Below are 14022 nucleotides of genomic sequence, written 5' to 3' on the forward strand. Positions count from 1 at the left end.
GTCCTCAGACGTACCTCTTCATCGTACAGTATATCGATACACTATGGCTGACTGGGATAGTTTCCGTACATTTACATCGGATCTTCCTCTGCGTTCCATGTTTAAAAAGGATGTGTCCTCTATAGTATCAGACCTGACAGAATGGTTAATTGTAGGTATAGACAATTTCATACCCTCGAAAAAGTTTCAGCAAAAACCTAACAGCCAGCCATGGTTTTCTCCAGAATGTGCTGCTGCTATTGCGCACAGAAATCACTTTTTCCACTGCTTCAAACGTAATAGATGTATGGAAACTAAAGCCGCTTTCAGGACTGCCAGCAACCATTGTAAGAAAGTAATAAAGAACGCAAGAGAGTTGTATGCTCAGTCCGTCAAGTCCAAAGTAGCTGAGCAGCGGCTTGGTTCCCACCCGTTTTGGCAAATTGCAAACAGAATCTTGAACAGAAGCGTGTGCTCCATCCCAACTATCATCAATGGACCTGAGTTAATCTCGTCAGCATCAGGCAAAGCTAAACTCTTTGCCAAGAACTTTGCAGTCAATTCTACCCTTTGCGATCAAGGCCACCAACCCCCAATATTTCCTCCTGTATCAGAAAACACACTATGTGACATACAAATATCTGTATGTGATGTTGCCAAGCTAATCAAAAACCTTGATTCGAGTAAAGCAACCGGCCCTGATGATATTTCAATTATAGTACTCAAAAAACTTCAACCAGAACTAGCACCCATACTTACAAAACTGTTTAAACGTTGTCTTAAGGAGAATTGCTTCCCATTACCCTGGAGAATCTCATCAGTATGCCCTGTATTTAAGAATTCAGGTGATCGTTCATCCCCCTCTCAGTACAGGCCAATAAGTCTCCTGTGCGTCATGAGTAAGTTGCTGGAATCTGTGTTAAATACAGAAGTAATCAATCATCTCAGCAAAAATAACCTTCTTAGTGACACACAATATGGTTTCCGTTCTGCTAGATCTACAGCAGATGTGCTTACAGTTATATCTCATAGGATTAGCAAATCTTTCGACAGAGGCAACCTTTCTAGGGCAATTGCTCTTGACATATCAAAGGCCTTTGATATGGTATGGCATAAAGGTTTACTTCACAAGATCTCCAGCTATGGTATTGCTGGAAATGTCTTCTCAATTATTAAATCATTTCTCTCTGATAGGTTCATAAGAGTAGTAGTTGAGGGGCAAAAATCAGAAGCTCACAGTATAAATGCTGGAGTCCTTCAGGGGCGATCCTGGGCCCAACTCTTTTCCTGATCTACATTAATGATCTTCCAAATCACATCCTTACACCATTCATAGACATTTTTGCTGATGACACTACCATCTATGGTAGCACATCTAAGACAGTAAACGACCAAGTTCTCTCCGATTCTCTCTCCTCTGATCTTGATCACGTTGTACAATGGGGAAAGGAGTGGCTGGTTACTTTTAATGCATCTAAAACCAAGCTTCTATCTTTACATCATCAACGTTCTGATCCCCATCTGGCATCAATTAAAATGAATGGCTCTCGTCTTGGGGAGGCCTCAAGTTTTGACAGGCTTCTGGGCTTGACTTTTACTCCTGATCTTAAATGGAATACGTACATCAAATCTGTTGTCAAGGCCGCTGGAAAAATGGTCGGATCCTTCTATCGATCCAGTAGATATCTCACTGCTGATGCAATTCTCTATCTATATAAGAGCCAGATACGTCCAAGGATGGAGTACTGTTGCCCCATATGGGCAGGAGCTGCTAGAAAAGACTTGTCCTGCCTTGATAGGGTTCAAAATAGACTTCGTGGCCTGGTGGGAGATGTCCTTTTCTCTTCGCTGCAATCTCTGTCTCATAGAAGAGATGTTGCGAGTTTGTCTCTGCTTTATCGTTATTTTCATGGAAAGTGTTCAACTGAGCTTCAATCTATGGTCCCCCTCGCCAAACTTTCACAAGAAACACTAGACTAGCTGAAAACATTATCAATAATTTTCCCCACTCCTTATCTGTACCTAAACCTAAACCTAGATTCCATGATCAAAGCTTCTTTCTTAGAACTGCACGCCAGTGGAGTTGTCTTCCGTTTTCCTGCTTTCTATAATATGGTTGTCTTCAAGTCCAACGTGAACAAGTTTCTGATGAGCTGTTCCACTTAAGTTAACAAATTTACCAAACTTCCATTACTATCGATTACTATATTGTCCTTTTGACTACTCTACACTCTTTAACCCTTATCCTTGAGTGGCCTATCGGCCTTGATAAGTGGTGACGTCTATGTAAATAAAAAAAAAATTTAAAAAAAAAAAAAATCACCTGTAGAAGAATGAAATACCATTCAAATTGCTGTTGAGTGCAACAAGCTTGTGAAAAGCTTCTCAGAGCATACATTTCATAACATGACAAACGAAGATGAAACTTTCAATAATGTTAATGAAATGCAAATAATTTCCAAACTTTAAAATATAAGACAACGATTATAAAATTTGAACAAATTTATTTCTTGTAAGATAGAAGTATTTCCTTACATAAAATACAGAAAAAAAAAAAAGAAAAAACGAAAACACAATAAAGGGAAACGTTTCATTGTCTCTATATTAGCCAACACTTAAAGATATTTTGAAAACTATAAATTGAGAATAAAGAGAAATTGCAAATCTTTTAAAAAGTTCAAAGAAAAAAAGAAATATAAATTGAAAATAAAGATAAAATGAACTTGAAAAGTATGATTATCATATTTGATATTAATATTAAGTTTTCTAACGTTTTACACTTTCTCAAGATGAAAATATTAAATGAAATCTTTCATCTGTTTTAAGTGAAAACAAATTATATGTAGCATACAAAAGAAAAAAAGAAAGAAAAAAAAGAACTGGTTATTTTTTAGTGTATCAGAAAGAAATATTTATGATTAAATCTGTTCGAGATTTTTTGTTAATTTGTTGGAATATCGTTGATTAAACCGCAGATTGTCAGATCATAATTTTATTTTCATTCAATGACTTGTTCAATTTTTATTAGTTTCAGAGAGCATGTTATTGGGAAAGACAAGGTTGCACTCAGAATGTAAACTCCATAGTTTACAATGATTTTTTTTTGATTATTCATTAATTAATTTATTTCCATCACAGAGAAGCGCTAACCAGAGATAAGCGCTTCAAAACAATGGCAACAAAATTCATACTGATACCATAATCGTGCCAGTGAAAGTTTAAATTCTACTTGATTTGTTGACTGGTCTTTAGCCAGACCCTCCATCCCCGATCATTAATACTTGAACAGTAAGTTTTCCAATAATTACGTTTTTTAATCATCCAAGAATTTAAATTTTTCATTATTGTTCTTCTGAACTGAATTTATTTTCAAGAACATCATTCAGTATCTGACTTTTCACCGCAATCTTGGATCTTTATATAAAAATGCTCCTGGATGGGTAAACTAAAATTGACCTCAATATTTTGACATTAAAAAATATTATTAACAATCTGAACACATTAAAATAGGTTTGGGAAATTATTTTCTTTTTAAAAAACGTTTTGAGAAAGCTTGATATGAAATATGGGCTCAGGGTTACATTATACATCCCAAAGAAAATTATCAGTAAAAAAATAGCACACATCTCATGGACAGAACGTCTGTAATGTCCCAATATCCAATAAGTTAATATGTAATCATAAAAAATACATTCTATTGAAAAACAAAATTCTCTTTTAGTACTTTCATTATCCATTTCACACATGGATGTTCAAGTTGTCTAAACTTGAATTTAGATGTAATAAGACGTTATATGTGATCACTTATTAAAAAAAAAAAAAAAAACATTAGCAAAACACTCTCATAGGATATAATCAGGTAATATTGGAATAGATATTTTTAAACAACTGTTAATATATAAGATTTTACACACACACATGCGCGCATATATATAAGAGAGTCAAAGATGACTTTGTTGCTGCGTTCGAATACTTTGACCGGGTAGAATTATTACTTCCTACACTAATGATTATGAAATACTGGTGTCTGTATGTATAAAAAAATAATTATTAATATTTATAATTGTAATCTTCTTTAAGATGATTAAAGTTTAGATCTACCTGGGAAATAAAACACAAAGGATATCAACTAGTGTTATGTAATGTTTACAACTTCTGTTAGAACACTTTTGATTGCTCTACTCTTGTGCCCACATTTAGCATTTATAGGTGTTTAACTTCCCTTAATTCTTATGTCCATTGATGCCATCTCAGGGATAACACATTAGCAAATAGAGTCAAAGGTTTGAATCTGAATTATCACTTCCTGCTCAGATGATTGCGAACGCATGAAACACTAGTGTCAGTAGGTATAAAAATAATTATATTTGTGTGTGTATATATATATAGATTTAAATTTTATCCCTCAAATCATTAATATATATAAAAATAAAAATAATGAAGACATTAAGATATATAATTCTTTTTTCCTAAAAAAAGTTGTGATACAGTACAAAGGTTTAGTGAAATAACACCAAAATGCTGCAAATTTTTCACTCTTTTAACAGATAATCTTTTGTTTGCAACGAATGAATTACAATAGATTTAATGGCAAGTGATCAAGTAGGTCGGATAAACAGATGCATCGTGAAAAATAACAAAAATACTGGGTGCATTTAAATCATTAACAGAAGAATCGAATTTTGTTCCCGGAACATTTGGATTATCTGGAAGAAATCTGATATTTGGAGAACCCAAGCAGCTGATACCTGTGATCACATTGCACATGTATATGTGTTTGTGGCCATTGGTATCTGGAGGTGAATAAGTGCTGCTTAGTGAATATTGTGCATCACGGGCAAAATATACACCCATTCCATATGCCGTCGCTGTCAAAGAAACAAAGAGAAGTGTTATATTTTATGTACTCATTTTTTTTTTTTGGTTATATCATAGGATTTTTGTTGGTAAGAAATTAATATAAAAAGAAAAACATAATGATATGAATCATGTATCTATATCAAGGAATGGTGCTCCTTATTAGAAAAGCCAGGCAGTTACCCAAGATATCAATAGACAAGAATCACACATTTATGATAATTTATATATTGTATTGAAACAACTACAAAGATAAAACTATGTAAGAATAAATAGGTCACCTATTAAAAGATATCTTTTCTGAGTAAGGCATTCAATAGATGAGACCATCATCAAAGACTGCATCGAATGCATTTGTAGGAGATAAACCTGCCTTTAAACTAAAATGACTCGTTAATGAAAGTTTAATACATTGTTGTTCAAAATGGAGGACTTCCAGTATTATCTATTACCAATTCTTAAGCATGATAGGGAACTTTGCTGTTGATTATAGTCATTGATTCAACCTAGAATCTAGATTAGATTGAGCTATGAGGGCAGATGAAAGCAATAGTTAGAATAGTTTTAAAGCCATACGATCAGGAACTAGGTGTGATGAAAACTTTTGAATCATTCCATTGAATGGTATAGCAAGACATATTTTGAATATTATTGAATTAATTTGCAATGATTTGGAGATGAGTAATTTGTATAATTTATTTAATTATTTGAACTATTATTCTTATAGTTGTTGCTTTCATGGCATTTCGGCCATTCCTTTGGCCTTCATCAGGTTAACTGCGATGAGATTGCTGTGGATGTACCTATTTACTATGCCTCCCCACGGGACAGAGTTAGACACCAGGGTCGTTTTTTAACGTGGAGAAAAGGTACAAAAATAAAAATTGTCTCAGTCGTGAAGGATTTCTCCTCCACTGAAAGAGAACAAGAAATAGAAGTGCAGCATCTGAAGAACAGATACTACACTTTGATCTTGGAGGATTCAACATTCCTATCCCGTTGCAGTTAACCTGACGAAGTCCAGAGGAATAATTGGCAAAAACGTTGGGACAAAGAACAACTAAAAAGTGAGGGTAATAGTCCAAATAATTAAATAAGACATATTTTGAATAATTCGTACCTGATTCGTAAGGAATGTACTTACTTAAGGTATCAGCAAGTAAGAATCGTAAATTCACAACAAACAAATTTTTCTTCTTCATGTCTTTGAATCATGTGACCATATAATAGTTTCACACTTTTTTTTATATAGTCCTTGTACTTTGCAATATTTTCTGGCTGCAACAGTTGGGCAGTAAAAGGCAGACAAGGTAGTGTTGCAGATGGTTGGGTCAGTTTTATATCTTGATCTAGTTGAAGTAACTTTTGATCAACCCGTTCCTATTCTCAGGCAGTTGATTGTTTTACACTGGAGCCAGGATATTTATGAACTGGGAGGGAGGGCCTAAGAAGACAAAGATTCTCTATCTATTCTCTAGCTGTCTGGCCAACAGTTGTAGTTTGGTCTCTTCATAAGATGTTAGGGGTTTGATATGGCTGAGGAAGTTTCTCCTTGACTTGTTGGACTATTGGTTCAAGCCCATGAATGAGATAGTGTTCATTAGTATTCATCACTAGGAGCCATTGTAAAGATAAAAATATGTAACAATAAATAGGTTAACTGTTAAAAGATATCTTTTCTGAGCAAGGCATTCAATGGATGAGAACATCACCAAAGATTGCATCGACTGCACTTGTAGCAGGTAAACATGTCCTAAAACTAGAATGGCTAATTTCTGAAACTTTAACATATCATTATCCAAAGTAAAGGACTTGCAGCACCAGCTATAATTAACTCTTAAGGAGTTAACAGGGGTCAGGAGTTGGAATAGGTTTGTAAGGTGGGACAGAGCAACTTGCTTATTTAAATTATGTTGATATTCCAAATAAGCAAGTTGCTCTGCTCAACCCTGCTGCTGATTATGGATGTTGACTCCACCTAGAATCTAGAGCAATTAAAGTGACTCTAAAATCAAGATTAGATTTCAATTGTGAGGGTGGTTGAGAGTAATACAGCTACTATAGTTAGAAAGACATACAATTAGTCATAAAGTGTGAGAAGAGCTTTTGAATCATTCAATTAAACGGTATAGTCAGACATATTTTGAATAATTTGTTTTCAATGGTACCTGACCTGTACGAATGCTCTGTGTAGATATTCCATCATTATAATCATAGTATACAAATGGTAGGTAATTAAGTATTTGCTACAAAATGTTCATACAAAAAGTTTTTTTCCTTCTAAATTCATATGAGTTCATCAAATATTGAAGAAAATAAAACTCACCATTTTTCCCACAGTAACTTCTATCAAAACCATGTGCATTAATCTTTTCCGTAACTGCGTCACTTGTACCATGCCATAAGCCTTTAGTCTCATTATTTGTTCCTGGAGGGTTTGTTTTATTGGTTTGGTCCAAATGAATTTTATATTTACGATACAAACCTATGTTTTGTATTCTTTCTATCTGAAAAAGGAAATAGAAATATACACAAAACCATTCTATTTTTAAATTATGTTTCTTTACATGTTCCAGTTGTTTTTTAATTATTTTCAAGATGATATTCTAAAAATAAACTTTTAACCTTGAAATCAATATAAAATATAAAATGGCTGCTATTATTATTACATGACTTTTGCTTATTTACTTTTTACTTAGTGTTACCACTGTCAACTAAGGGAAGAGTCTATTAGGCCTTTGTATGTAATGTGTTACGTTGTGCTCTATAAAAATGGGGGGGGGGTCACTTTATTTTAAATAAAGTAAAACAAACGAGAAAATCATTAAACAAGATTTAGTTTTTTCCTTCAATGTGCATTAATATTACGCTTTTCTCGAAACTTATTTTACCGAATCTGTACAAATGTAAAATAAATGTTTAATAATGTTTGTTTTATTTTATTTTGTTCAAATCAAATAATTTTTTCGTTTGTTTTATTTTATTTTAAATAAAAGGAAAATTCCACAACCACCCCCAATTGAAGGAAAAAAAACAAATCCTGTTTAATATTTTTTTCGTTTAAGTGAAAATCCCCCCACAGGTCACTCTCGAAGAAAAAAATTGACCAATCAGATTAAAAGATGATTTTATGAAGAAGACAAGAAGCGGACATTTTTATTTTCAAATTAGATGATGGCGATAAAGTAAACAAAATCACTGGCTTCGATATTTTGTTCTATGCTTATTTTCTATGTTCTATGGTTATTTTTTTAAACAAAATATACTATTTAACACAAAATAATTCGTTTAGCAATAGTGCCGATCCTCAAAAAATTCTCTGGAATTTGTAACGCTAAAATTGGATTCAACCACAATACTTGCCATTTTGTCCAGTCTTTTTTTTTTTTTTTTTTTTTTTTTTTTAGTTTGCTGTGACCTTTTGACAATTGATTTCAATTTATGAAAATATAATTCTGCTTTATGATTGTTGTTTGTTTTTGGTGACAGTGAAGGGAAAGAGGACGGGTTCTTTTGATTTGAGTGTGTTCACAGAAACAACCCCTATTCTGTCGATGTAGTTTGCTGTAACATTCTTTTGATAATTGATTTGATTGCATCACCCGAGTTCTATAACCAGGACGATTTATTCTCATTATTTAGGTATGCTTGAACCTTGCTATTCAACAAGTGTAATAAGGTATGGAAGTTAATTTTTATCACTTTCTCCCATGTTTTCCTTGTCCTTTCACTTTGAACTGAAACTTTTATCTCCACTGTTCTGCATCTATTCACATAAGAACTCTTATTCATTCTTTCAATATGACCATACTATCAAAGTCTACTTTTCTGCAAACATCTTCCTATACTATCTAGATTTAATCTTCCTCTGAACTCATCAAATCTAAACCTGCCTTTGACTCACCATCATGTCATTCTCATATCATTTCTTTCCATGCAACACATGTCCTCAATACTCACTAGCCTGGTTTAACATCTATATATCATCACACTGCATAGACATTTTGATATACTCTTCCTTTCATGTAAAATAATAAAATTAAAATAATATTTTTTTATTAAGTGATAGCTTCAATTATGCCATTTCAACTTTTCATAGGACCCCTAAAATTGAGAAACTTTCTTATAAGAAATTAATAAAGAGAAAATGATAGTAAATAATCCTGAGCAACATCGGGTATGTCACACTAGTTTTTCATGAAACCATATTAGAATTGAGGTTTTGTAGAAACAATCTTTACCTTGACAATTGTAAAGTTTCCAGGAAAAGCATTTTTCACTTGATCATATTCGGCACCAGGTTTCAACTCAACTTTGATGTAATTACTGTTTCCCATTGGAGACCAATGTTCAGGCAATGAAACTGTTGATATGAGAAAATATATTCACGGTTTTAGTTAAAAAAAATTATAAAAACATGGAAAGCATTTTGATGTAATTTTCGATTTAAACTGTTGATTGAAATCTTTTCTTATTCAATACTGAAATACTTAGCATATTCTTATATCTTAGTAAAGCTCCCTTTCTAAGTCAGTAACACCAATGTTTATGACTGGTTTATAGGACTAAGCAGATGCATTTAACCAACAATAAAAATGATCATCCATCTATGTACTAACTAGACTCAGTTTTGCTTAATTTTAGAGACTCTTATAGAACTAGTGCTTCAATTTCAATTACTGTTTCTGACCGATCGTAATCATTAAAAAGATGGCACCTTTCAATTAATCTATCAACGAATTTTATTTAACAGATTTATGTATGGTTAAATGAATCACTGCAACCTAAATTATCTTTCAGTTTCCATCATGTTTAATGACAGTCCAAGCACCATCTATTGTGCAGCGTCAAGCACATTGATATTCTATGCATTCGATGAATGGCAAATCTATGATGCTAAAATATTCTGTGACACTTTTGGTATTCATTCAAGAAGAAACGTTTTCAGTGTCTTCAACATCTACATATAAAACAATTATAAAGAAGGGGTCTCTCGATATTTCAAGAGCAAAAAATTGATGATAAAGCCACTTTATTTCAATAGATTGTTTAGATGTCATATTTTTTTAATTATAGATTATAAAATAGTTATAATAAATGTTTTGAAAATTGTAATTAAAAGGTGTTATTTTGAATTTAAATTAAAACTAATTTTCTAAGTAGGGTCTGATATAGGCCAGTTTGTTACAATTGCATGATTTGATCGTGTCACATCAGATCTTTTGTACAAGATATTAATTATAGTTAAATGCTGATTATAAACACCTTGTTAAACAACAGATATGAGGGGAAAACAAATGAACACATATTCAAGGAAATGGCAGAAACACTAGAGGATGACCTCCAATCGGTAGTGGAATGGGGACAAAAATGGATGGTCACATTCAATGCTGCTAAAACTAAGCTTGTTTCCTTCAATAACTACAAGAAACCTTCTCTACCACCAATAGCAATGGCCAAGAACACATTGCCTGAGATTACTTCTTTTAAACTCCTCAGCCTAACGTTTACAGGGAATATGAACTAGAATAGATACATTGAGAGCATTGCCAAGGCTGCTCCAAGGAAGGTTGGCTCTCTCTACCATGCTAGAAAACTACTTACGCCTGACAGTATCCTATACCTCTATAAGGCAACCATTCGCCCATGTATGGAGTACTGTTGTCACATCTGGGCTGGTGCATCTGCTGCTTGTCTCTCGCTCCTGGACAGGGTTCAAAAGAGAGTCGCCAACCTGATAGGTCCTGAACTGTCATCTAGGCTTCAGCCTCTGTCCCATCGATGAGATGTTGCATCCCTCTGCCTGTTCTATAAATACTTTAATGGTGAATGCTCTGACGAACTGCAAACACTTGTACCTCCCCGACATAACTACCCCCGACAAACCCGACAAACTACTAAGTTTCATCCTTTTACAGTAGAGATCCCTAGGTGCAAGAAAGCCTTTTACTCCAATAGTTTCTTCCCCAGAACTGCGGGTCTTTGGAACTCCCTTCCTGGATTCTCCTTTCCCAACTGCACTGATATGCAGAAGTTCAAGTGTAATGTTAACAAACATCTTTCTACTCATCTCTCTTCATAATGACCCCGCTAATTAAGTCCCCGATAATAGCCCCCTGCTTCAAAGTTGCACTGTGCCTTGTTTGGGGTGAAAATTGAATAAAAAAAAAACAAAGACAATGGACATGACCAGTAAGTAATTGAGATGGCCAGTTTGGCATTATTTTTAGCAAATGAGAGATTTTTTTTGGTAGAACTCGTTGGGAGCAAGATGAAAGACCAGTTGAAAATGTTTAAATCAAAGAGAAAAGAATTATATTGAATGATGGGATGAATAAAAATTTCCATACCGCCTTGAGTTTTGTCATTTCTGAGCATCCTAATGGATTTTTTCGGATTGTTTTGTTCATATTCAACCATGTCGTCTTCTTTTCTCATATCAAAAACAATGCTCTTGCCATTACGGGTTAAAGTGAGCATCTTATCATTTTTATATGCCTCTTCTAGTTGTTGATTAATATCTTTAGGATATGGCTCCGTTTTTGATTGGCCCTGATCATATGTCATATAGCTCCACTGGACTATTTTTTCCATCAGTTCAGCAGCCTGTTCACTTTTCATATCAGTCACAAATGATAATATAATCGATTTGATATCCCCAGTTACTGACAGAGCATCGTCCTTATATCCATTTATTGTAATCTTTGAAGATGTAATCTCTATCTTCACTTCATGTTTATGCTGCAGTTTCATTATCTGCTGTCTCTAAATTAGAAAAAGATAGAAGAAAAATAAAAGATAATTTTGCAAGAATGGTATGAGTATGAGAATATCACAAAGTGTAACAATAACAGTGTAGTCTTCCAAAGAAAAGTCAAAAGTTACCTAGAAGATAAGAGTATCAAAGTAATCCATCCAATGTAAAATTACTCTTTTCAAATGTAAAGAATGAGAAAGTATATTTAAAACATAGGAGTACTTCCAAAGGAAAGCAAGGTAAAATTACTCCTTTCCAGCGAGAGAAATATATCTTCTAAAATAAGAATAGTATGAGGACACTTTTTTGACTAAGAATATGAAAGAATTATTTCAATATAATAAAGTTAGAAAAAAAATCAAAACTAATTTAACTCTAATAGTAAAAAGTAGATATTTGCAGACATTATCTTGTTCATAAAATAAAAATAAAACATCATTTCAAGAACTTACTTGTTGCTTTGGCAACTCTGAAATGTTCTTATCATCAATTTCTTTGCAAATTAAGTAGTCTTTTTGATACTGAGAGATAATATTTTCCTTTGCTTTAGTTACTCTTCGCAAACTATCTGCATAGAAGTACAAACTGGCAGGAGATGGAGTGATATTTTCAATCGGTAGATCTTCTATTTGTTCTGAAACAGAAAAAAAATTTGATAAATAATCTGTATTTGAAGGACATTTTAGTTTGGATGACTTAAATATCAATGTTTTACTATTTTAAGATATTAAAAATGTTATATTTTATTATTCAGATTTGTTTAATAAGTTTTCTATATTCATGTTCAAATTTTGTATGTCAAATTTGGCACTGAGTCAGAGAGGCCCAGCTTCCATTAATTTGCTGATTTCTGAATAAAATGAAATTAATTCATGTTACTTTTTTAAAATTTCAACAATCTATATATAAACACTAACAGACTACAGTTTTGCTAGTTCTTTTGAATAACCTTTGAAATCTACTCGACATCCATACCTTGTAACTTCCATTGCCTTGGCAGTAGTAACTTTAACCTTCAATTAAATTATATGACTTTAAATGATTCATTGACCAAATTGAAATAACCATGTGTTCATCTGTAAAATATTGTAAAACTTGTCTATTTAGAAAATACCTAATATTTTTCTTTAACTTCATTGCAATTACTTTTAATTAATTTTTAATTCTCATCATATTTTCAAACACAACTATTTGTCTTTATTACTCACTTGTACATTATATAATTTTTCGGGTTTGTATTACTGTACACATAGATTCGAAAAAGTTGTCAAAAAACAAATATATAACAAATAAATGTTATCAAAGGCAAGATAAGTTACTTTTCTACCAAACTGGATATATTTTTTGTGTTTTTATTCAATGTAACATGTTTATTCAGCTCGAAAACCATAGTGTTTACCGATGTATTGGAACATTCAAGATGGCGTCTGATTCTCTCTTTAACATGGTAAGTTTGGGAAAAGGTGTTATAAATAAAAAACCGGATAAAATACTGTTAAAAACTCGCTCAATATATATTACCGTCACATAGGTTGACATATATTCGGCGGGTTTTTAATAGTATTTTGTATAGTTTTTTATTTATAACACCTTTTCACAAACTTACCGTGTTAAAGAGGGTGTGAGACGCCATCTCGAATTTTCCAATACATCTGTAAACACTATGTTTTTCGAGCTGAATAAACATGTTACATTGAATAAAAACACAAAAAATATATCCAGTTTGGTAGAAAAGTAACTTATCTTGCCTTTGATAACATTTATTTGTTATATATTTGTTTTTTGACAACTTTTTCGAATCTGTGTACAGTAATACAAACCCAATTTTTCTTGCTATACCATTGGAATTTTATTTTTTTATGTCACCTTCAGCAGTGCTAAAGGGAGGTGGGAAGCCAGTACTCTTAGTTGACGTCTTGACTTTCATGTGACCCGTTCTTGTTTCTTCCCTCCCCCGTTTGCCTAGCAGGCATAAGAACAGAATGGCCTTCCTGCTCGTGTGTGTGTGTGTGTGTGTGTGTGTGTGTATGTGTGTGAGAGAGTCTCTCTCTCTCTATTTAGTGCCTTTCCTTTTAGCAGTCTTCATCATCGCCTTCCTTGTTCCCTTGTTTGATGGTGATTAGCTACGATAAGATGACCCCAGCAACCTCCTTTGTTTAGCGCTTTTTTCAAACAGTTTCAGAAAGAATTTTTTCAGAGGAAGATTGTTTTTTCTTCTGGACTCCGTCGAAGACAGCCTTCGATGTATTTTTATTTTTGCATCTTTACAGGGTAGAGTGCCCGCTTTTTTGGCAGCATGAAATTGAAGTGTTCTCAGGACACCTCTAATTAAAGAAGCAAAAAGAATATGTTCTGCTGACGGTGCTCGTTGATAATATTATTCTTCCAAACTGGAGACGTTGACTTAGTGACTCGTCAACATTTATTTA

At 33.2% G+C, this 14022-nt stretch overlaps 1 protein-coding gene across 1 annotated transcript in view; it reads right to left on the reverse strand.

Moving 5' to 3' along the window:
- Window positions 1-4430: 4430 nt before the first annotated feature.
- The window catches only part of LOC145254821 (uncharacterized), a 128657-nt gene continuing 119065 nt past the window's right edge, over window positions 4431-14022 (reverse strand). Inside the window, exons 20-24 of the mRNA XM_080113649.1 lie at window positions 12046-12227; window positions 11187-11601; window positions 9078-9199; window positions 7163-7343; window positions 4431-4847 (exon numbers count right to left, since the gene is read on the reverse strand). Of these exons, the coding sequence (XP_079969775.1) occupies window positions 4564-4847; window positions 7163-7343; window positions 9078-9199; window positions 11187-11601; window positions 12046-12227 (1184 nt within the window). The 3' untranslated portion in view covers window positions 4431-4563. The remainder of the gene's footprint in view (window positions 4848-7162; window positions 7344-9077; window positions 9200-11186; window positions 11602-12045; window positions 12228-14022) is intronic.

This window comes from Euprymna scolopes, chromosome 30, assembly GCF_053919585.1.
Source record: "Euprymna scolopes isolate OS-2025 chromosome 30, ASM5391958v1, whole genome shotgun sequence".
Classification (NCBI taxonomy): Eukaryota; Metazoa; Mollusca; class Cephalopoda; order Sepiida; family Sepiolidae; genus Euprymna; species Euprymna scolopes.